We start from the raw sequence: 24193 nt of genomic DNA on the forward strand, positions 1-24193 counted from the left end.
CAAGCCCACCTGCCAGCCGGGGCTGGTGCTGGACAAACAGCCAGGGCTTTCAGCGGCTGTGGAGGGTAACTGGCTCAGTTCCACTCCTAGCTCTGTGCCCGGGGCCAGGACCCCTGGGGCTCTTATTTTTCTTCTGAAGACAGATGCCCTCCCAGCAGGGGCTTGGCAATGAAGTGATTCTCCAGTCTCCAAGGCTGGGTTTGGGGAGTCTACATTCTGGATCCTTCCACCTGGTTCAGGACCATAAAGAGGGTCCAGTGGCTCCCAAGCAAGACTCATTGCAGGGCATGCGAAGCGGGAGCTCCTGGTCCTGCAGGCAGGCAGGCATGCCGTGCCCCAGCTAGCCACGACGGAGCCTGACAGTCCAGCCACGCAGACCCCAATCCCTGGCTCCTGCCTGGTCCTCCTCCTGGATTCTCTCCTGACATGCTCTGAAAGCAGGAATTCCAGAAGGAACAGTACGCTCCTTGCGGGGAAGGCTCATCTTTATGGAATCATGAGAGCCACAGGGGGACTGCCTGGCCTGTGTGTGACCAAGGCCCTGAGGCCAGTGGCTATGGGGTCAGGGGAAGCCCCAGCTGTCGCCTTGAACTTGGGCCCTGCGTGTGCTCCGCAGGTATCGCCCATTCCAGCCCTGTTCTCCACAGCCCTGCTTTAAAAGACGCTCCGGTCTCTGTTCTCAGTCTGGTTCGTCCCGTCTTACCACGGTCGCCAGGCTGGGAATGTGTTTGACTGAATTCTCCACCTCCTCTTCCGTCACCTCCACCAGCGTGCAGTTCTCGTCCTCCGATGGCAGTGGCTCGGCCCCGTGCCTCGTGACCCAAGGGTGCAGCTTCAACGAATGACAGGAGGGTGAGGCAGCTGCTGGCTGTCAAGGGGCCCTGCCAGCAAGTGGAGCTGAGAAGGGCATGCAGGAGGGAGAGGCCAGGGCCCGGCCAGCATGCAGGAGAGCTAGTGAGCCAGGCAGAAGGCAGGTGAGTGGAATGAAGGAAAGACAGAAAAGCAAGAGACAAAGAATGGTAGGAGCCACGGGCTGAGATGTCCGCAGAGCTGGTATTGGCAGGAAACTAGAACTAGGCATCGACCTTGACCAGCTGCCCCAGGCACACCCATCACTCCACAGCCCCAAGCAGGCCGCGCACTCCCCACGTCACACACAGTAAATGGTAGCTCAGGAAGACCCAGCCGGACCAGCTGGGAGGAAAAGACCAGGAAAGGACCCAGGCCAGCGACGCCTCCACTCCTCTCCCTGGGGTGCAAGTCCTTATTTGTGACCTTTCGGTCTGCCAAGATGCCCTTCAGTGCGTGCTGGCTACCCAAGTGGCTAAGAGGCCCTGGGGCAATACTGAGACATCTTAAAAGGCCAGTGTGTACACATGGCATTGGCAGAGATGTGGGAAGTCCCTTCAAAGACTGCGTTCTGCTGGATGAATTGCTCACTGACTTCCTTCTATTCTCACTGTACTTTCTCAAAGGGACTGTGTTGGGTCTTCGTCTGTCCCACAAAGGACGGACGGGGTCCGAGGAAAGGTAAGTGCGGCGCTCGCCCATTCCCTAGCCTCCCTCAGCCCAGGAGACAATCAGACACAGCAGGGAGCCAAATCCAGCAGGTAGAAAAACTCGTTTATTAACAGAGAGCAGCCCCTTTTAAAGACAAAAAGGGTGGGTGGTATGGTAAGGGAGGAAGAGGAACCAATCACTGTCAAGGTCACACCCTATCATTCACCTGAGCTCTCACGGGCTGGTTAGGTACTGATCAGAAGATCAGTTGGGGTCTGCCCACTCTACTGTCTCCCAGAGCCATCTTGGCTGGCCATGTGCTCTTCAGTAAATTAGGCTCTGCCCACTCAACCCCTTCTCGGCGCCATCTTTGCTGCCCATGTGCTCCACAGATTCCCCCCTTTGGGTTTCTGTCCCTACAATTACAATATAAGGAAATGCTGGCCATAATTATGGCCCTTCAGGATAAAACAAAAAAGGGGGGAGTTAGCCCCCATATACAGGTACAGATAGCTTTGTTTTTAAATTTGTCAAAAGGGGCAACCGAATCCAGATTTCAGAAGCACTGGGGACAACTAAACCCTAAGCCCCAAGTGAAAGTCAGGTGGAAGGACCCCCTGACACAACAATGGAGAGGACCTGACCCCCTAGTTACTATGGGCAGGGGATTTGGATGCATTTTCCCCATAGGGGAGTCCACTCCCATTTGGATCCCTGCCAGGAACCTTAAGTTTTTACCCATTTCCTCTATACAGGAGGATACCCAAGAATAAGCTAAAGACAAAAGCCAGAAAGACAATTATTAACCATCCCCAAGGGCAACCAGCCCTTGAGCAGCTCTTGTGTTCTCTAACAATGGCAGATGGCGATACTCCAGCTGTTGGCTGTCCTGACTCTCCCGATCCTGTGAACGGCCCTATGGAATCTGCATCAACCTCAACGAGTGACCTGGGCAGTGATCAACGCTGGCAATGCAGAAATTGTCAGGAGCACAAGAGAAGCTGTCCCTTCAACCTGGTGGCCTGACCTTCATTTTGATCACCACCCTATGGACTATTTAATATTTTTTAGGAGTTAACTATTTTAATGTTACCTGCTTTAATTGTTCTTTTACTAATTGCTTGTATAGCAGCATTGAATCCATACTTAATTGTTAAACAACCACCTTTTGTTATGCTTCCAGCTTAGATTTTGTCCAACGCCACAGGCAAATAGCTGGATTAGAACAATCCCCACCTCTGGACTCTGAAGTGGCAAAGACTGCTATCCATCCTTCACTAAGGTTAAAGGACTAGTAGTGACATTTCCTGGCCTGGGAATGCTTTTGCTGATGGTTTTTCTATGCCTTCCTTGCGTTATACGTGCACTGCAAAACTCTTATGAGCTTAGCCAGCCAGTTATCAAGCTCCAAATGAATGAATTTCCCCCCGAGAGGAATCGCAGCCAGAGACGGGTAAGAGGGGGTGTCAGTCTGACCAACCTAAGACAGGGCCTTCAGCTTCCGCTCTGAAGAAGTTCCCGATTACGGGTAAGGCAGACAAGGCGATCCACCCAACCTAAGACAGGCGGGTTTGCTTCTTTAAGCAAAGATGGGGGGAGATGATGTTGGGAGCCATTGGGAGCCGACAGTAAAGCTCAAAGGTCATCTTGACTCCTGTGCTAGCTTAAAGGCACGTACAAGGAACTGGCTTACTTAAAAGACACCAGGTACCCAGGATTTAATCGAACTGCTTCGGTCATTTCTTTTTTTTTTTTTTTTTTTTTGTCGGTCGTGGGTCTTGAACTCTGGGCCTGGGTGCTGTCCCTCAGCTCTTCAGCTCAAGGCGAGCGCTCTACCACTTGAGCTACAGCGCCACTTCCGGTTTTCTGGTGGTTTATTGGAGATAGGAGTCTCACGGTCTCTCTTGCCCAGGCTGGCTTTGAACCGCGCTCCTCAGATCTCAGCCTCCTGAGGAGCTAGGATTACAGGCATGAGCCACCAGCGCCCGGCTGCTTCGGTCATTTCTAACTGTGGTGGGACTGATGTTTATTACTGTGCTAGGTGGGTCTGCCATTAAAACTAAAAAAAGGGGGGAATCTGTGGAGCACATGGGCAGCAAAGATGGCGCCAAGAGGGGGTTGAGTGGGCAGAGCCTAATTTACTGAAGAGCACATGGCCAGCCAAGATGGCTCTGGGAGACAGTAGAGTGGGCAGACCCCAACTGATCTTCTGATCAGTACCTAACCAGCCCGTGAGAGCTCAGGTGAATGATAGGGTGTGACCTTGACAGTGATTGGTTCCTCTTCCTCCCTTACCATACCACCCACCCTTTTTGTCTTTAAAAGGGGCTGCTCTCTGTTAATAAACGAGTTTTTCTACCTGCTGGATTTGGCTCCCTGCTGTGTCTGATTGTCTCCTGGGCTGAGGGAGGCTAGGGAATGGGTGAGCGCCACACTTACCTTTCCTCGGACCCCGTCTGTCCTTTGTGGGACGGACGAAGACCCAACAGGACTGGTCATCTCTGACAAGTAGGGTCCTGGAAAGGATCCAGAGGTTTGGCTGCCAGGGCAGGGAGTACACAGAGGCCTGGTCAGCCTGTGGAGGGTGGACACCACCAGCCCCAGCACAAGCTGGTTGGTCAGCAGTGCCGCCTCCCCAGTCACAGTGGATGCAAGCCCAACCCTCATCACACCCCAATGGCCCAGTGCCTCCAAGGCGTGGGAAGACAGCAGTGCTGATGAGGCCATGGCGCGGTAGACAAGGGAGCAGGGCCTGGCCGAGGCAGGGTTAAGCCAAATGATTTCAAGCACAGGACACAGGCCAAGCCTCAGGTGTTGGCCTTCAGGGCCAGTGGTGGTCCCAAGATACCTTGATTTCCGGCACCATAATCCTAGACTCGGGGTTCTTGTCCAACATACGGGTGATCAGGTCCTTCAAGTCCTCAGCTATGTCAGGCCTAAAGAGGAAGATACATCAGGATGGGTGCCAAGGACCCAGAGGGAGATAAGGGGGCAGACAGGCAGTACTCACTGGTCTGGAAATTCCAGGGCCTGACTCTTGATCTTACTGTGCAAACACATGATCCGCTCATCCATGAATGGGCACTGTTAAGAGGCCAGGGACAGAGTGGGATCACTGGCTGCCACGTCTTCAGAGTAAAGACGTCACTTCCCAGGGTTAACAGGAGAGAAGTCAACAGCTTTGGCCCCATCTGGGGAGGGAGCAGGCCCCAGCCCTCCTGAGTTCTAGAGGGACCAGGGATGTTCCTAGCAGCTCTAGGGCAGTCTACTGTGCTTCAGCATCCTACCAAGACAAAAGTAATTACTCTTCCTCCCTGCCGGAAGAGGGGCCAAAACAACAACACTTCTGAAGGCTCTGGAGTAGCAGTTGTGATTATGAGAGCTTAGCCCAGGCCTCATAACCAAGACTTAATCCACTGTGACCTCCTGTTTTCTCCCATCATGCACCTGTCCAATCAAAGCTCACCTCATAGGAACTTTCCCTACACTCACTCCATCTAAGTAGTGTCACCCTGTCCCTGCCTGACCACAGCACCTCCCATTACAGCCCTTGTCCCCGACACTGTGATCCTCCACTGGGAGGTTCCAGGAGGGCAGAGCTTTGCAGCTGCCTTGCCCATGCTCAGTGCTCCCTCTCTTAAATAGGACCTCCTTAGCCCAGCCAACCTCAACTCATGATCCTTCTATTTGATTAGGTCATCTTCTTCACAATCTATAATAAAAACGCTATCATACACGAGTACATACATTTTATCCCTTTTCATTGTCATCTAACTGTCAAGTGGACAATAGTGTCTCCCTGTATTAATTCAGCAGCACTTAGACTGAAAACTCTCTTACCTGGCCAAAGACAAAGCAGTACAGTGTCACACCCATGGCCCAAACATCCAAGGCCTGCAAGAAAAAGACTGCTTAGTAGGAGGGGCCGAGGCAGGGAGGGCCAACTACTGCTTTTCCCAATCTTCCAGCTTTTCTTGAGGAAATTCATGCAGCCTCTAGCCTGCTGGGTGGGCGCATGACTCAAGCCTGGCCAAGAGAGCACAACCCCCCTCAACCATGGTGACTTGTGTAGGGATGGGCACAAGACCCACTCTGAGCCAATCAGAGCTAGTCCCATGGTTTCTGCTCTTGATACTGAGGGTGGTCATCTGATGGAAAGTAGCCTGGAGTTGAAGGTACCTGACCTACCTGCAGGGAAAACCAATGAAGGCAAACAGAGCTGAAAGATGGCGAATGACCCATTGGTATGATCCACTGGCTATGTCTGAAACTAAATGTACCCAGCCTTCGGTCATCTCAGTATAAGCCAAGCCCATTTGTCCCAGACTTCTGCCACTACAACCCAAGGACCATAACCCAGGCAGAACCCAGCAGCCTGGGCTGTCGAAACCTACCTTCCCAGAGAAGATCTTGCGGGTTTCTGAGAGCGACTCGGGCGCCATGAAGGCAGGTGTGCCCACAGTGTTGGAGAGGAGGGCATCACTGCCCTTGAACTCATTGCTCACACCAAAATCAGCAATCTTGATGTGCCCATCTTCTCCTACCAGGAGGTTGGAAGGTTTGATGTCCCGGTGGATGATCTTCTGGTAGTGTACTGGACATGGGGTGGACGCCCAGGGAGAAAGCCGGCAGGAGAACCCAGTGAGGATGTCCACGGGACCACACAGCACACAGACACAAGCAGAGCGCCCCCACGCATCTCATCCCCCACAGCCCCTTTCCCAGCTTCCCCTGCCCCAAACCTGGGCACTCAAATCCTCTGCAAAATAAGGGAAGAAGAGAGACTTCCAAAGCAGTTTACCCCATTTTCTAGACACAAACCACCTACAACAACCTGTAACCACCTACTACATCTAAGTCCCAGGTAGAGTACAACTCCTAAGAGCCTGAGGCTCATCAAACAACTTCATCATCAAACCAACCATGGTCTGAGCAGGTCAATTTGAAGTATAAGCCACAAAAGCAGTTTTAGGGCTGTGTCTCACTGTTTCTGCCTGGTTGTTATCCAATAGCAACAGATAATGATATGGTATAGGGTGGGCAGATTCCATTTCTATGATAACAGTGATGAAGATCACCATGTTCACAAGGTCAACTGGCTCCTTTGTTGACCACCAGGGCAGACCTTCAAAAGTGCTAGGTGTTTCACATTTTACGCTACAACATTGCAAAATGCTTACCCCCAGAGCAGAGCAGAGCCCCGCCAGTAAGAACCACGGATGTGTACTGTACACCGAGCTCTCAACAGTGCCTGGCTTACATAGAAAGTTCTGGAGAAATTCACTCTTGCTATTTATCATCATTTGTCTCTGCAGCAGGAGGAAGGGCTGTGCACCCCACAGGCTCAGCTTAGGATGGCTCTGCCGCCCACCTCCATGTGCTCCAGGAGGAAAATAAGATGTTTTCCACTTTCCGGCTTGACTGCTAACTACTCCCTGGGCAAGCGACCTCCCACAGGCACTTACAGTACTCGATGCCTTTGATCAGATCCTGGAAGTAGAAACGGGCCTGGTCTTCAGAGAGCGGTTTGAGGGTAGGCACTTCCATCACAGGCCTGAGAGGCAGACACACAGTGAATGCAAACCAGACCACCCAGCCCCGCTCTCCCCCCAGGCAGCCCGGCACAGCCTCACTCTACTCTTCTGCTCCAGAAACTTCTGGCATCACAGAGCTAGGGCACTCACCCCTGGTTGACGAGCTCGAACACTGTCAGGAAGAAAAGGGGTATTGTTACACTGGAACCTGGGAGCCCATCCCTCACCCCATCCTCCTTGCCTCGGAGGACACTAAGCACAAAAACTCTGCTGAGGGCAAGGGAGAGGAAATGTCCACGGAACCAGAGCTGCTCAAGGTTTTTCTGAGATCCTATTGGGAAGGGAAGGACTAGGGATTTCTAGGTCCCCAGGACCCTAATCTGCCTTTTATTTCTAGTGCTCAAAATGGCTGAGGACCTATAGGGAAAGAGGAAAGGGGGAGAAGGGCAGCAGGGGTGGTTCCCGGGCTCCCCTCATCCCTCTGCTCGCTTGGAGGTTCTAGGGTTGTAATGGGTGCTAAACTATGTCCTTTGGTCCCAGCGAGGTCCTCAAGCACCATGAGCCTGAGTGAGGGCAGATCTGCTGTTGCTTCAGGATAACATTAGAAGCTTTGGCCTTGTGGGCCTGGTTACTTGAGTCTTAAAGAAGCAAGCTTCATGAATCTCTGCCCCTTCTCCCTGCCCACCCAGGCACCACAAATCAAGAGGGATGGGCCAACTGAATCAGCTCTATTTTTAGTCACCAACAGATCAGCTACTCTTGGGGTTCATCATGTGTTGGAGAGTGGGGGGAAGATCTCTCTAATTCTAGAAATATAGATCAAGTTTGAGGATCAGGCCTTTCTTTCTACTATGTGGACTGTTTATCATCATTTGTTTTATACCCAGGCCTGGGCTGCAAAGTAAAAAAGTAACTATAGAGATTTCATCCAAATGTGGAAATGTGAGGTTTTAACATGATCATGGGACTGGGATCATGCAGGTGAATAACCCTTACTGAGATGTACACTAAAGTATTTAGGGGCTAAGTGTCAAGATGTCTGCTGTTTTATTTTCAACAGGCTCAGCGCGCCCACCCCCCCCCCCCCCCGTCTCTCTTACCCATGTACAGATGGTCCTCATTGGGGTCATCCAGGACCTGTTGACACAGGCATCCAGGGACAGGCCAGGACAAGGAGCAAGGAGAGGAGAAAATGAACACGTGAACAGAGGCAGCAGAAGCACATGGCTGCATTTGTCTCAAGAGGGCACACTTCTGCCAGGCGCTGGTGGCTCACGCCTGTAATCATAGCTACTCAGGAGGTTGAGATCTGAGAATTGCAGTTCAAAGCCAACCTGGGCAGGAGAGTCTTTGAGACTCTTATTTCCCATTAATCACCAAAAAGGTGGAATTACTGCTTGGGCTCAAAATGGTAGAGCACTAGGCTTGAGCAAAAGAGCTCAGAAACATTACCTAGGCCCTAAGTTCCATGAGACAAAGTGTGAGAACAGCTGACCTACAACAGGCCTTGGTTAGTTATAAGCCTGTGGGCCCAATCCTCTTGGTTTCATAAATAAAGTTTTATTGGAACACAGTGGTGCCCACTAACGTGTATGGCACCTTTTGGATGCCAACTACCCAGAGGCTAGCTCCAGAGAGAAATGGATGAAAAGCAGTAGAGCTCAGCCCCAATTCAGGGATCTGCAAGATGGGGGTAGTAAGCAGTGTTGAGGAGGGTGAGAGTTAACAGGAAGTAACAGTGGCACAGAGGGGAAGGAGGCTGGGATAAGACCATGGGCCCACAGCCAACTGTCTGCCATGCCATGGCTCTCTCTGGAAACTAGTGATGAACCTCCAGTACGAACAATACCAGGGCTGGACCATCACCCTCCTCTTTCTCCTTTCCTTTCCCTCCTCCTTCCCTTCCTCCTTTACATTTTTCTCTCTCCCTCTATCCCTGTGCACACACCCCAGCTCACCTCCACCAACTTCACCACATTAGGGTGGTCCAACTTCTTGAGGATGGCAATTTCCTGGTACACTTGCTCAATGGGACCCCGGGGCTGAACACAGCCCCCAGGAGCTGGGCGGGTACCGCGAGGTGGGGGGCGACCTGGAGGAGATACAAAGGGACCCAGGGTAAGAATGAAAGGATTTTCCTTTGTCTGGTAAGATGAATGAAAGGGGAAAATTTGGCAGGGGGCTCAGTTTCCCCATTTTATCACTAAGATGTGAGCTGAGTGGCTGATGACAGCAGGAACTTTACTTTTTTTTTTTTGCGGGTCGTGGGACCTGAACTCTGGGCCTGGGTACTGTCCCTCAGCAATTCAGCTCAAGGCTAGCGCCCTACCACTTGAGCCACAATGCCACTTCCAGCCTTTTCTGCTTATGTGGTGCTGAGGAATTGAACCCAGGGCCTCACGCATGCAAGGCAAGCCCTCTACCACTGAGCCACCTTCCCAGCCCAGGGACTTTATTTTTGAGGCTAGATTTGTTGCAAAAGAGGATTTCACTTAGCATGTCCATTTGTGTATACGATGCAACTCAATCTTCACCAGTCATCCCTCCACCATTCTCCCTCCTCCCCTCTCTTGGTAAGTCTTGGTAAGTTTCCTTGCTTCATTTTCACAAGTGTACGCAAAAGATTCTGGTTATATTCACCCTCCTGTCCATCATCTGCCCCTCCCACTAGAACCTACACCCCAGACATGTTTCAACTCCTAATATTCTTTTTTTCCCTGTCAGCTGTGGAGCTTGAACTCAGGGCTTGGTCCCTATCCCTGAGCTTCTTGCTCAAGGCTAGAGCTCTACCACCTCAAACCACAGCAAAACTTCTGATTTTCTGGTGGTTAATTAGATATGGACTTTTCCTGCTCAGAGAAGCTTTGAACCACAAACCTCAGATCTCAGCCTCCTGAGTAGCTAGGATTACAGACCTGAGCTACTGGCATCTGGGTTAATATTCATTTTTTGTTAAAGTGCATGTTAACTGTCCAAAGGTGTTGTATTCGTGGTATCTCACACACGCATATACTGTACTCTAGTCAGAATATATATATGTATATGTGTGTGTATGTATGTATGTGTATATATATATATATATATATATATATATTTTTTTTTTTTTTTTTTTTAGGTCTAAAATCCACTTGAGAAAGCATGTAACCTTTGTCCTTCTGAACTTACCTGGCTTTCCTCACTTAATGTGATGCTTCCCCTTGTCTGCTTTTCAGTGACTCTCCTTGCTCCCCAACCTCAGCAAGGGACAGGAATTCACTGAGACAATTGAGGTCTCCCTCAGCCATCTCAGTGTCCCAGGGCCAGTGGGTCAGTTGTTCACGTCATGGTTAAGGTGCTACAGCAGCCTGAGCTAAGATGCCGGGGAGGAAGGAGCAAGTGCAGTCCTCATTTGTTCTGAGACAAAGTCAGAAAATGTGGAAGGCTGTCAATTATCAGTGACATAATGCTGGGTATCAGTGCTCCCGCTTATAATCCTAGCTACTCAGGATGCGAAGATAGCAGTTCAAAGCCAACCTGTGCAGAAAAGTTTACCTCTAATTAAACTGCAAAATGCTAACCTAGATGCAGGGGGGGAAAGCCAGTCAAGAGTACAAGGCTCTGCTTCCAAGCCCTAGTAAAAATGAATTAAAAAAAAAAAAAAGTAAGAGGGGCTGGGAATGTGGCTTAGTGGTAGAGGGCTTGCCTAGCATGCATGAAGACCTGGTTCGATTCTCAGTACCACATAAGCAGAAAAGGCCAGAAGTAGTGCTGTGGCTCAAGTGGTAGAGTGCTAGCCTTGAGCAAAAGAAGCTCAGGGACAGTGCCTAGGCCCTGAGTTCAAGCCCCAGGACTGGCACAAACAAACAAAAAATAAAATAAAAGATTCCCCCATGTTGGAGCACACTTTGAACCTACATTCCTTTTCATGACAGAAATATTCCACTGGATACACATAGATCACGGCATTGTTCATGTCAGCGGGCATGTCGGTGTTTCCATGTGCTGGTTACTGAGCAGCGCCACGGTAGACATTCGTGCCAGCTTTTCTGTGGACGTGCATTTTCAGTTCTCTCAAGGATGTGCCTAGCAGAGGAACTGCGGCATGTGGTGACACCACGCGCAGCCCTTTTTGAAGGACCGCGTTGTTAGCTGTTTGATTTTTTGACCTGATACCTGTATACCTATATTGCTTTAATAAATATTCCTCAACTAAAGTGAATCCAGCACCTGAGTCTGGTGGCTCCCACTTGTAATACTAGTACTTAGGAGGCTGAGGGAAGAGGAGATCTCAACCTGACATCAGCTCTGGTAACTTAGTGAGACCGTGTCTCAAAAAATGAAAACAGGGGCTGGGAAGGTGGCTCAGTGGTAGTGTGCTTGCCTTGCATGCATGAGTCCCTGGGTTCAATTCCTCAGCACCACATAAGCAAAAAAGAAAAAAAAAAAAAACGGAAGTGGCGCTGTGGCTCAAGTGGTAGAGTGCTAGCCTTGAGCTGAAGAGCTGAGGGACAGCGCCCAGGCCCAGAGTTCAGGCCCATGACCGGACCCAAAAAAAAGAAAGAAAGTAAACATAAAACACAGAACCACAGCCAGCACCGTCTTTCAGGGCAGGTATTAAGTGCAGTGGCATCTTCCAGGGAACTCTTGGCAGGGAACCCGTTTGGCGGGCTGTGCCCTCTCTTGCCCCAGCCTTGGCAAATGCCCAAAAAATGCCCAGCCCACCAAACTCACGTGGAAAGCCTGCCTGTCGGATGAGCTTCTTTTTGGACAGCACCTTCATCGCCTGCAGAAGATCAATCCCTGTTACAGCAGGAAGGAAGGAGGAGGGAACAGGAAGAGGAGAGGCGAGGGCCCCCTCCACTCCAGGCCTACTCCAGCTCCCAGGCCCCTGGCAACCTTAGGACATTTTTAGTGAGCACCCTCAAGTAGCTGAGTGGCTACCAGGCTGTATGGAGAGCAGGTGCCTGGGGACGGGTCAGTTTCTGGTCTGCAGGCCCAAGTAGGAACCTGTGAGCCTTTGTCACTGCTGTGAATCAAAGCTTTACTTGTGAGGAAGTATCACTCGCTCAAGCTCACATGGCTGGCATGTCAGAGTCAAGGTTTAAACCTGCACCGGCTCCAAGGGCTCAGCCGTAAGGGCGATTCGTCCAGCTGCTGCCTTTTTCTCAGATCTATGGAGGCTGAGGAAGGACAGCTCCCTGCTGCACCTCCCACTTCCCCTCGCATGTCCTCATCTATAAAGCAGGGTGCTGCTTCCTTGCAGACAGCATCAGAAAGAAATGAGACAGTGTGGAGGCTCCCTACCCCCAACCCACCAAGGCTCTGTCAGGAAGTGGAGCACTGGCAAGGCTGGGGAGGGGGAGGGGACAGGGTACTCACATAGTAGGTATTGTCATTTTCATTGTAAGCCAACTTGACCACACCATAGGAGCCCTGGATAAAGGGAGAGGCCATGACATACTATCCAGAAGTTACAGTCTGCAAAATGAGGGCCCTGAAACAGAGCTGGCAAACCAGCAGCCTATGGGCCAAATGTGCCCTGTCATTGTATTTTGGTGTACCTGCAGTTTTACAAAGCCTGAATTAGTGGCAAATATTTAAAATCGTATTTCTCGCTTCTTTTGAAAAAGCCATCATTTGACCCCCTGTCCATATGTCAGCATCTGGCTCCAGCCCCCACCGCTCCCCATTGTCGCCCCAGGCTCGCCTCACCGCTGGCACCGCCAACCCACAAAGACATTTCTATTGGCGCCTGAGTTTGGGGCCTGTGTAATGGTGTAATGGTACTGCTCACTAGCAATGAGTCCCTTGACAGGAAATCCACTAATGTAATAGGAACTATCTCCAGGGTAAAACTAGATTTCTCTGGAAGCTTTCTGAGCTTTTGCAGAAACATGTTTAATAAATTTTTTAAAAAAGGCTTTAATAACAAAGCTCAGCCCTAGCCTTGCCTTCTCCTAGCCCCACTGGTTCCCTCCCACCAGCGTGAGCAAGTCCAGTCACCATGGACAGGGAGCCAGGCCCCAGGGACACTTACCTTTCCAATCTCGTCCTTCAGTGTGTACTGATTCAACTGCACACAGTCCTAAAGAGCAAGAAGAACATGAGAAATAAAGATATGCTAAATGAAATCATGTACAAACGAACACTCACATACAACCAGGAGCCCAATCAAGGCAGACTCCTGTCTCCCCAGAGCTCCCCCAGCCAGAGCTTCTCCAAGTAACCACTACCCTGGCTCCTCACAGCATACCTCTCCACTGTCATCATACTTGATCAAAATGTAATCTTGTGTGCTGGGAAAGTGGCTCAGTGGTAGAGTGCTTGCCTAGCATGCATGAAGCCCTGGGTTCAATTCCTCAGTACCACATAACACAGAAAAAGTCAGAAGTGGAGCTGTGGCTCAAGTGGTAGAATACTAGCCTTGAGCAAAAGCAGCTCAGGGATAGTACCCAGGCTCTGAGTTCAAGCCCTAGGACTGGCTAAAACAAATGTAATCTTGCAGCACTGGGGCATGGCTCTGTGGTAGAGCACTGAACTAGCAGGTACAAGGCCCCTGAGCTTAAAGCTCCAGTACCACCAAAAAAAGGGAAAGAAAAACAAGGAGGAAGACAGAGCAAGGGAATAGGCAAGCCTTTGGCTGAGAGAAACTATCATTCATCTTGACAGAAGACTGTGTCCCAAGTATCTTATGATTCAATAATAATAAGTCCAATAATCCAATTAAAAATGAGCAAGAAAGCCAGGGGCCCATGGCTCTTGCCTGTAATCTTAGTTACTTAGGAGGCTGAGATTCGAGGATCACTGTTGGAAGTCTACCCAGGCAGCAAAGTCCATGAGGCTCTTTTTTTTTTTGGTCGGTTGTGGGGCTTGAACTCTGAGCCTGGGCGCTGTTCCTCAAGTTCTTCAGCTCAAGGCTACCGCTCTACCCACTTGAGCCACATCTCCACTTCCGTTTTCTGGTGATTTATTGGAGATAAAGAGTCTCACGGGTCTTTCCTGCCCGGGCTGATTTTGAACTGCGATCCTCAGATCTTAGCCTCCAGAGTAGCTAGGATTGCAGGCTTGAGCCACCAGCGCCTGGCCCATGAGACTTTTATTTCCAATTAACCACCAGAAAACTGTTAGTGGAACTGTGTATCAAGCAATAGAGTGCTAGCCTTGAGCAAAAAAAGCTAAGGGAAAATGACCAGAGAGAGAGAGAGAGAGAGAGAGAGAGAGAGATGGAAAGAGAGGGAAGGAGAGATGGAGAAAGGGAGGAAGGGAGGAAGGGGTGGAAAGAGGAAAGGAGAGGGAGGCAGGCAGGCAGATGGAACAGGGGAAGGGGTAGATGGCAGGGTCCTGGCCTTGGGGAAAGGTGGCACCTTGCTGATGTGGTTAGGGTCACCTGGGAGACCTGACCACAGAGCCACGGGTTCTGCCAGCACCAGAGTCTGCAATGTGGGGAGGAACACGCCAGTCTCTGCTGGAGCCCAACCTGTTCTGTGTGGTCACCAGCCACCAGCAGTTTTGGATGACAGTGGTAACTGGGTGAAATGCAGGGTCTTCAGTACACCGGAGGCCTTTGGGGGAGCCCAGCCCCACCAAGAGACCCTTTCCAGCGGCCTGCTCACGCACCTGCATGCCTGTGATGGAGACGTGGTGAGACTCCACCGTGGGCCGCCGGGGAAGCCGTGGTGAGGACTGCGGGGAGCTGGCGGGCGAGTAGGACAGGGAGGGGGCACAGCGACCGTTCACATCAGGGCTGCCAGCAGTCAGCCTACCCTGGGGTTGCTCCTGCAGGGACAGTTTTCGAGCTGAGAACCGGGCCTGGGACCCTGACGCGTTAAGGGAGACTTCGTGGCCATCAGTCTCCAGGGTCCGGCCCCGGGCCAGGCGGAGATCCACAGCCCGGCCCGGCTCACACTCAGGAACCACGATGAAGGACTCCATGCCCAAGCGGATGCTCAGGGAGGAGAGGCCCTGGAGGGCCTCACAGGGCTTCTGGCCTTCACTGCTGCTGCCCCTGCCCCCCAGTTCATCCTGGGGGGTGGTCTGGTCACTGCTGGGCTGGCTAGAGACACATGATGACATGATGCGAGGGCCGACTTCACCCACCAGCACACCATCCGCAGCGCTCCTCCATCCGCAGCACTGCCACCTGCAGGGAGAGGGAGGCTGAGAGCGCAGGGACCGGAAGGCAGCCCCATCCTCCAGTCCAGGCTGTGTTCCAATTCCTGCCTTGAGTCAATATCCTTAGAAAAAAAAATAGAGTTTGCAGCTTAGAGTGGTGTCACACACCTGAAGTCCCAACACTTGGGAGGATAGAAGGATGGCAGGTCAGAGAGGCCTGTTCAAGCTGCTACTGAGGCCTGCCAGTAGAATGCTTGCCTAGCATGTGCAAGGTCCTGGGTTCAATCCCCTAATCCCAAGTACCACAAAGCACCCAACACAACAAAAACAATGTCTAAAAAAAAAATTTCTAGTTTACCCTCCCTTGGGTAAGTAGTCGAGGTCTTAGAACCAGTCTTCCCTCCCTCAGAGAGCGGCTGAATACCAAGCCACTTCTCACATGTTACCACTCGCAGTGAGGCTACTCGGAAGCCAGGCACTGCAATGAATACCTGTAGTCCCAGCACTTGAGAGATTGAGGCAGGAGGCTCATGAGTTCAAGGCCAGCCTGGGTTATATAGCAAAAACAAATACCTCACAAAGGACGACGTGACCCAACCCACAAATGTGTAGAGAAAAGCACACCCCACACCTCTCCTACACTGTTCCTGGAGGAATAGGCTATAAGAGTTCCTAAAAAGACAGCCAGGCCTGGTGGTGCCTGGGAAAGTCGATGGAGAGATCTTTTCTTGCCAACAGAAAAACAATTGCTTATCGATCTTGTCTCCAGGCCAAGGACACAAGCCTTCTACCCCAGCAGACTGCTTTTAATCAGTCTCCTTGGTGAGCTGGCCGCCTCTCACGCAGCCTGGCCTTTAAGGTCTGGAAGGAGGAGGCAGAGTGTGGTGCAGACCCAGGTCAAGGCCACTGCGCTGGAGGGGCTGGACTGTCCAAGCCTCAAGAGTCTGGGCCAGTATTCCAAATCATGGGGGGGGGGGCCACGAGAGTTACCAAGTCTCCCCAGTAGAAAACCATACAAAAGCTTTGCATAAGAACAGCAAGATTAGCAGGCATGGTGGCTCACACTAGTAATCCTAGCTACTCAGGAGGCTGAGATATGAGGACCATGGTTCAAAGCCAGCCCGGTCACGAAACGCTATGAGACTTTTATCTCCAATTAACTACCAGAAATCAAAGTGGTGCTGTGGCTCAAGTGGCTCACCTTGAGCTGAAGAGCTCAGGGTCAGCGCCCAGGCCCAGAGTTCAAGCCCTATAACCCACCAAAAAAAAAAAAAAAAAAAAGACCAGCAGGACTGTGGCTCGGCCGAGCCTCAGGCCCAGGCACTAGCTCATCCCCGCCTGCTTGCACAACCCTCCCACGTCAGGCCTGAGGGACAAAGGGTGGGGCATCAAGTCTAGGAGAGCTCTAAGAAGAGGACCTTCCTGCAGAGCTGCTTGAGTTTGACCAAATGCCAGGCATCCGGGCCCTGTGCCCTGTGCCTAAACCCTGGTCCTTCTCTGTGAAGCGTCTGCGCTCTCAGGGCACCCAGCAGAAGCTGCAGCCCTTCCTGCAGCAGATGGACCCAGCCCCTAGCCAGGATGAAGGCAGGGTTCTTCCTCTGCCAGGAAGCCAAATGGCACCGGCCTCCAGGAAGTGCTTTGCCATTTCCCAGGGGCCATGTCCAGCCTGGGCCTGCTGCCCGCCAAAGGCAGAGTTCCTGGGCAGAGCTACCACCCGGCTACAGCCTGGCAAGAAGCCAGTGGTGGGGGCAGGAGAGGACAAAAGTTAGAACCTAAACCCAAGGCAGTCTGCTGCTCTAGGTCCTTTACCCACACCCTCAGGCTAATGAAAGGAGCCCCAAACCGCCCCAAGTTCCTAACAGGCCAGCAACAACGGCCCTCCCCGGACCCAAAGCTCAACCAGTAACAACGTCTCTTGCTTAGGAAAACTGAGGCCCAAGAAGTCCTAAAGAAAATTCAATCACGGATTCAGTCTTTAACAAACCGTAGAGGACCTGCTATATGTGGGTAACCAAGACGGAAGGGCTTCGGCCCTTTTTTTATTTTTTGGTCAGTCATGGGTCTTGAACTCTGGGCCTGGGTGCTGTCTCTCAGCTCTTCTACCACTTGAGCTACAGAGCTACTTTGGGCTTTTTTTCCCCCTGCTTACATGGTGCTGAGGAATAGAACCTAGGACCTCATGCATGCAAGGCAAGCACTCTACCACTGAGCCATCTTCCCGGCACCAGGGCTTCGACTCTTGAGGGAGACAAGAATTTAAGAGGAGGCCCTCAGTGGGTCCACAGCACAAGCTGGGGAGGCCTCCAGAAATAGGAAAAGATACCAATGGGCGCACAGGGGCAGGCAAAGGTATGGGGTAAGGATGGCTTCCCCTGGGAAATTTTCTTGTTCGGGACAGTCTGTGTAGCCAGGCTGGCCCGGCACTCCTGATCCTCCTGCCTCAGCCTCCCAGGGGCTGGAATCATGGTGTGTGCCGCTGTAGTCCATGGTTCTAGAATGTTCTGTTTAGCCTGAGCACCAAAGGCTGAGCAAGTACTGGGGTGGGGACGGGGAGGGTAGAACGTGATGCAGGCACAGCCTGTGGCAACTAAGAGGTGGGAGAGCAGAGGGACCAGGTAGTCCTGAAAGGAACAGGGACAGGAGCTGGGAGCAGAGCCTCTTGCCTCCGGTGACAAACACAGGTTCAAGGACCGCCCTTCCCCCCCTGCCCACAGCCCTGCACACCTGCTGTGGCTGAACACTGTTCTCCAAAAAGAGAGGCTGAGATGGACTCCTAGCTCTCAGTCCTTCAGAATGTGGCCTGTTGGGGACAGGTCTTTGCAGAGGGGTGGAAGAAAACGAGCCACAGATGACCTCAACGCAGCAGGTGTGGGTCCAGGTGTGGACGCATGGACACAGGGTGGCAAAGGTAGCTAATGCCTCTGCAGGACAGGATGCCACAGAATGCCAGCAGCCGGGGCCTGGGCCAGGCCACAGCCTGCAGAAAACCCCAGGCCTGGCGACACTGCCTTGAAGAGCTGTGGTGTGGCTCAAGGCCGGCTTTGTGGCACCCCATCACACTGGCGTCAGAAGGCTAACACAGCGCCCACCCATCGTGGGCTTCACAGGAGCTGGCTGTCTCAGAAGGACCTGGGCAGTGTGCCAGGGGGTCCGGCTGGCCTGCTCCAGACCCAGTGTCTCTCTCCTTCAACACTAGTTTGGAGATACTGACATGGACAAGGGTCCCCAAAGACAAAGGCCACCTCTTGTGTGACAGTAAGAGAGGTCTCTGGTTTGGAGTCTGCAGAGCCCCATCACAGTCCCTAGAGGGGGAAAAACAACTTGCAAATGGGGACTGCTGGCTGACACATGGCCACTGCCATGTTTTCTTGGCACGCTCCATGCTTGTAACTATTGGAATGAGATGCCAATGCTTCAGAGCCAGTTTCAGATCAAAATCAAAAGTTCCAGAACCTCAGGCTGGGGATATGGCTTGAGGGTAGAGTGCTATAGCTGCAGTATTGTCAAATTTCTAGAATCTCTTAAAAGAATCAGCTGTCCTGATACGTGGTTGTGGCCACAAGTACAGGTGTCAGAGACACACTTGCTGGCTCACCAGACCACACCAGCCCCCAGTGTCTCATGACCTGCCTCACCTCAGTCAGTACTCTAGGAGCAAATCTCGGTGAGCACCTTTCCCAACCATTTCATGTCAAAAATTCAAACAAAGTCAGGAAGATCTGATTTTCCCAAAGTTACACATGATCTCAAGCATGGCTAAAGCCAGTCTGAGTTTTTGTTTTGTTTTGGTGGTGCTGAACTTGAAACCCAGGGGCTCATACATGCTAGACAACTGCTCTACCCCACAGCTGCAGCTCCAACCTGTGTATGAGCTTTTCAGGGAAGGTATAAAAGTCACTGGCCTGCCAGGCACCAGTGGCTCATGACTGTCATCCTAGCTACTCAGGAGGCTGAGATCTGAGGATCATAGTTCAAAGCCAGCCAGGGCAGAAAAGTCCATGAGACCCTTATCTCCAATGAACCACTAGAAAATGGAAGTGGTGCTATGGCTCAAGTGGTAGAGCGCTCGCCTTGAGCTGAAGAGCTGAGGGACAGCGCCCAGGCCCAGAGTTCAAGCCCCATGACAAAAAAAAAAAAAAAAAAAAAAAAAGCCACTGGCCTGGCTTTGCAAGAAAATCCTGGAGAAAATCCAGGCTAGGCCAAAATCCTCAACAGAGTGGGGCACACAGGCCCGGACTCTGCCTTCCTGAGATCCCTGTCTGAGTGGGAGGGAGAGCTGAGAAGACAGGCACAGGCCTCCGCACAGACTGCTCTCAATGCAGAGAGTGTGGCTTGGAACTGGTTGTTTACTGCTGAACTCCAGAAACTGGTACTCAGTAAACACGAGCAGGAGGTCACTGTATGTTTCACTCATCCCAGGGCAACTCAGAAGGTCAGAAGCTTTCTTTAGCTGCCCTACAGGCTACATTCCTTTAGTCTGAGAATAGCAGCCTGGTTTATGCCTGGGAAGCCATCTCTCCACTGGAGAGGCAGGTCCCCCAGCTCAGGGACTCACAAGTGACCCAGGCCCAGCCATCTGCCCGTAACTGCTCTGGTCAAGTGAATGAGTCGAGTAGATACATGACCTCAGGGGTCAACTGGGTCTTATTCTGGGACTTTCGGGTGGGGTGGGGGGTTGAGGAGGCACTGAGAAGAATGACAGGGCCCTCTTTCCGCTGAGCTTACAACGCTGAGGAGACATGCTTGGAGTATCCCAAGGATGGGGAGAACTTTGCCTCAGACTGAAGTCAGCCATGAAAGAGAGGCTAAGGTCCGAGAACTGATTTGGCACCTGGATTCAGCCAGGCCTTAAGCCCACGTATTCCAGCAGTTCTTAATACAAGCCAAGACATTTCTACTTTTATTTACGCCAATTTGTGGTTACGGAACAAGAATCTTGTTGCACACACAACAGAACAAGTGACATATAGCTGATGACAGAAAGGCTTCTCCACAAGCTCCCTATAAACAAATGTCAACTCCGTATAGCCTGAAAGTTCTCATTCAGACCCAACTGTCAGGCAGCCACAGGTCCCATGACAACCCAGACAGCCTTTAACTCAACAGCTACACGGAAGCCAACACTCACAAAGAGGTTGTGCCTTGCTTTGTTTCTTCGTTTAATCTCAAAAATGGGAAGGGCAGGCAGGGCCACTGAGCCGATGGCCACAAGAATCCCACCTGTGCTGTGGCCACAGCTGCCTTGGCTGCGTGTCACCATTCAGGGCCTCTGTCATGCATCTCATGCCCGCTCCTGCCTGGCTTCCCCAGTGAGGAAACGGAGGACAGAGCGCCTCTGCCCTGTCCACACCTGCCCCGCTACTGCTCATGTGAGAGGGTAAATGCTCACTACACAGAGGGCAAGCAAGGGCTTCATGGTATCAAGTCCAGCCCCTCTACTGGCCTTAATTCACAAACCCTTCTCTTTAACCCGACTGTGAGAACTTCACACTTTCACCTTCCCCAGCCTGTGTGCAGCACCTGTTACAAAATAAAACAGAGTGCGAGTACTTCTCTTCCTTGCTGGCCTGTGTCACCGGCCTGCGGACACGCACAGGGCTCCCCCATCAATGCACCAGAGGCCGCAGAAGATGCTCAGACCCAGGGAGGACCGTCCCTCACCAAGGAAGCTGGGGGAACTCATGGCTGGATGGGGACAAGGACCAGGGGAACAGTCCAGTGTCCCCTGCCACCTTGGATGTTAAAAGGCCAAAGAGTTCCCAGTCTCACCGCCAGCCACATTCAGGGTCTCAAAAGTCCTTAGGCAGCCGTCATTCATGGACAGCGGAAAGGACAGGAGGACCACGCAGTCAGGCATGGATGACCAGGGGTCTCTAGGGACCCAGCCCTGAGGGAGGGTATGTGAGCACCTGGCTTGGCGGGGCTGTTTTTAGCAGAGGGAGACTTGAAAAGGGAGTCAAGAACCCTCTTCCTTCCTTCCTTCCTTCCTTCCTTCCTTCCGTCCGTGCATCACTGACTCTATATCTTCCACTGCATGAGGAAGCACACAGGCAGAGGAACAAAGAGAATTTCAACTTGTAAAGGAAAGAAAAAGACTTCTGCCCCGCATTGTGCAACGTGACGAGTCAGACACACAGGGGGCCAGGGACACCCACAGTTATCCATGCTGGGCCCCACGGCTCTCCTCATCTAAGACTCTTCAAGAGTGCTCCCTTTCTCCTACTCCTGAAGAAAGGCAGGGGGGTGCTAGGACCCGCCCTGTCCCTCCTACCCAGACAGGCCCAGTGGGCACCAGAGGTCTTCCAGGCTCGATATACTTGAAAAAGCCCTGAAGAAGCCATTTGCTGCAGCTCACTTCTGTAATCCTAGCTACTCAGGAGGCTGAGAGATCTGAGTCTTGCAGGTTGAAGACAGCCCAGATAAGAAAGTCTAAGACTCTTTTTTTTTTTTGGAGGGGGGGTTGGTCATGGGGCTTGAACTCTGGGCTTGGGCACTGTCCCTCAGTTCTTCAGCTCAAGGGGAGTGCTCTATCGGTTGAGCCACAGCATCACTTCCGGTTTTCTAGTGATTTATTGAAGATAAGAGTCTCATGGAGTTTCCTGCCCAGGCTGGCTTTGAATGGTGATCCTCAGATCTCAGCCTCCTGAGTAGCTAGGATTACAGGTGTGAGCCACCAGCACCTGGCAAGTCTAAGACTCTTATCTCCAATAAACTACTGCCCCTGCCTCCCCAAAAGCTGGAAGTAGAGGTGTGGCTTAAGTGATAGTATACTAGCCTTGAACAAAAGAACCTCAGAGATAGTTGCCCAGGCCCTGAGTTCAAGCCCCAGGACTAGGCACAAAAAATAAGGTAAAATAAAATCCCCCAAAGGCAATGTGCCCCCAACTTGCATCCTGCCCCTGGTAACCACAGGCTCTCCAGCGAACTTCTCTAGGAGAGCCTGTGCCTGGCCCCATCCACCATGCCCCTTTCCCACTCACTCCAGACACGGCCTTCCTCCTATGCCCCATTTTCCGAGGGGACCATCCATCTCTCATTTCCAGGTTGGAATTAGCATTTTTATCTCTGCAACTGCCATCTCTCTCAACTATTTAAGAAGCCACCAGGATAAAAAGAGGCAACATAAAAATAGTCACTCAGCAGCTTCTAGAAAGGGGTGGGGGCGGGGGCCAAAGAGAATCTTCTCATTTTTCGTCTCTCCTTTTCCAAGGGGACACAATAGCGAACTATTCATCTCTTCCAAAGGACTTCCCCACAGTGGCCAGACACCTCACCCAGGAGCTGTTTGGGAATGACCCCCAAGTCCCAGCAGCCCTCGGTTCCAAGGGCAGAACCTGCCACCAGATCTACCCTAACAGGGGCTAAGGTTACAAGCCAGGGCTGAGTAGAAGGCTGGGCCGGCCCTGCCCTGCCCAGTTCTGCCACCTCCTGAGCTTCCTTCCAGCCACTGAAAATGCAAGCCAGTCCAAAACAACAAAGCAAAACAAGGGAAGGGGGCTTAGTGGTAGAGTGCTTGCCCATCATTCATGAAGCTCTCATAAACAGAAAAAGCCAGAAGTGGCACTGTGGCTCAAGTGGTAGAGTGCTAGCCTTGAGCAAAAGAAGCTCAAGGACAGTGCCTATGTCCTGAATTCAAGCCCCCAAAAAAGTTTCATAACTGAAAGAAAGGGGGGGGGCGAAAGCCAGGCACCAGTGGCTCACGCCTGTAATCCTACTCAAGAGGCTGACATCAGAGGATCACGCTTCTAAGCCAGCCTGGGCAGGGAAGTCTGTGAGATTCTTATCCGCAATTAATCACAGAAAAAGCCACAAGTGGAAAATGGCTCAAGTGGTAGAGTATTAGTCTTGAGCAAAAGGAGTCCAGGGATTGCGCCCAAGCCCTGAGTTCAAGCCCAGAACCAGCAAAACAAAAACAAAACAAACAAAACCCTCAACTGGATGCAGTGATGTCTGCCATTAATCACAGCACTGGAGAAGCTGAGTGTAGAGGATCATGAGTTCTAGGCCAGTCCAAGCTATAAAAGAAAACATAAAAATTCAGTGGCAACACAGCAAAAAGGGACTGGATGACAGTGGCTCCCGCCTGTAATCCTAGCTACTCAGGAGGCTAAGATGTGAGAACTGCAGTTCAAAGCCAGCCCAGGCAGGAAAGTCTGTGAAACGCTCCAATCAACCACTGAAAAGCCTAAAGTGCCACAATAGCAAGCCTTGTACAACAACAACAACAACAAAAGCTAAGGGCCTGGCCTGAAATTCAAGGCCCAGTACTAGGACAATGGGAAAAAATAAACAAAAAAAGATAGCAAAAAGGAGTAAAACTGAAAAACTGGCCCCATTCAATGGTCAACACCAGCTCAGGGAAGGAGCCCAGGGATGGCGGCCAGCACTCACCTCACAGTGAAGGTGACTTTTTGTCGTTATTGATGACAGAATCCAATCAGGGAAGAAAGAAAAACAAAAACCTTGTTTTTCATAAAGCAACTCAATGTGAAAGTTATTTTGTTTTGTTTTTTTTTAACTGTTTTTTTTTTTTTTTTTTTTTTTTTTTTTTGGTCGTGGGGCTTGGGCGCTATCCCTCAGCTCTTCAGCTCAAGGTGAGCGCTTTACCTCTTGAGCTACAGTGCCACTTCCGGTTTTCTAGTGGTTTATTGGAAATAAAGAGTCTTACAGACTTTCCTGTCCGGGCTGGCTTTGAACTGTGATTCTCAGACTCCTGAGTAGCTAAGATTACAGGTGTGAGCCACTGGCTCCCGGCTTAACTGTATTTTTTTAATCTTTTTTTTTTTTTTTTTTTGGTACTGGGGATCAAACCCTGGACATTGCACTTGCTAGGCAAGCGCTTTGCAACTGAGCTATATCCCAGCCTGCGAAAGTTACTTTGGAAGGCGGCTTCTGTTCCTTAAAGAAATGGTAGTCATTTGCCATACTGGAGCTCAGGACTAGAAGGTATAAAGAGCCAAGAGACCTTGCACCTTGATTTTTTTCATCTGAAAAAGTTTCCGAAGCCTACCTCGGGCACAGCTGTGGTGGTTTGCTCCACGCTGCGTGTGCGCCTGCCACAGTCACAC

The 24193-nt window shown here is 51.4% G+C and overlaps 1 protein-coding gene across 4 annotated transcripts in view; it reads right to left on the minus strand.

The window, feature by feature from the left end:
• The window catches only part of LOC138840932 (calcium/calmodulin-dependent protein kinase kinase 2), a 37364-nt gene that overhangs the window by 8661 nt on the left and 4510 nt on the right, over positions 1 to 24193 (minus strand). For 2 of the 4 annotated variants that reach the window (XM_070041371.1, XM_070041369.1), the window contains exons 2-14: positions 14631 to 15153; positions 13051 to 13098; positions 12393 to 12446; positions 11745 to 11796; positions 8993 to 9126; positions 8135 to 8171; positions 7185 to 7206; positions 6966 to 7054; positions 5895 to 6094; positions 5341 to 5394; positions 4511 to 4584; positions 4349 to 4436; positions 704 to 832 (exon numbers count right to left, since the gene is read on the minus strand). In XM_070041371.1, coding sequence (XP_069897472.1) covers positions 704 to 832; positions 4349 to 4436; positions 4511 to 4584; positions 5341 to 5394; positions 5895 to 6094; positions 6966 to 7054; positions 7185 to 7206; positions 8135 to 8171; positions 8993 to 9126; positions 11745 to 11796; positions 12393 to 12446; positions 13051 to 13098; positions 14631 to 15086 — 1437 coding nt within the window. In that variant the 5' untranslated portion in view covers positions 15087 to 15153. The remainder of the gene's footprint in view (positions 1 to 703; positions 833 to 4348; positions 4437 to 4510; positions 4585 to 5340; positions 5395 to 5894; positions 6095 to 6965; positions 7055 to 7184; positions 7207 to 8134; positions 8172 to 8992; positions 9127 to 11744; positions 11797 to 12392; positions 12447 to 13050; positions 13099 to 14630; positions 15154 to 24193) is intronic. The other 2 variants (XM_070041370.1, XM_070041372.1) reach the window with 1 other exon arrangement.

This window comes from Dipodomys merriami, unplaced genomic scaffold, assembly GCF_024711535.1.
Source record: "Dipodomys merriami isolate MVZ:Mamm:240054 unplaced genomic scaffold, mDipMer1.0.p SCAF_307, whole genome shotgun sequence".
Taxonomy (NCBI): Eukaryota; Metazoa; Chordata; class Mammalia; order Rodentia; family Heteromyidae; genus Dipodomys; species Dipodomys merriami.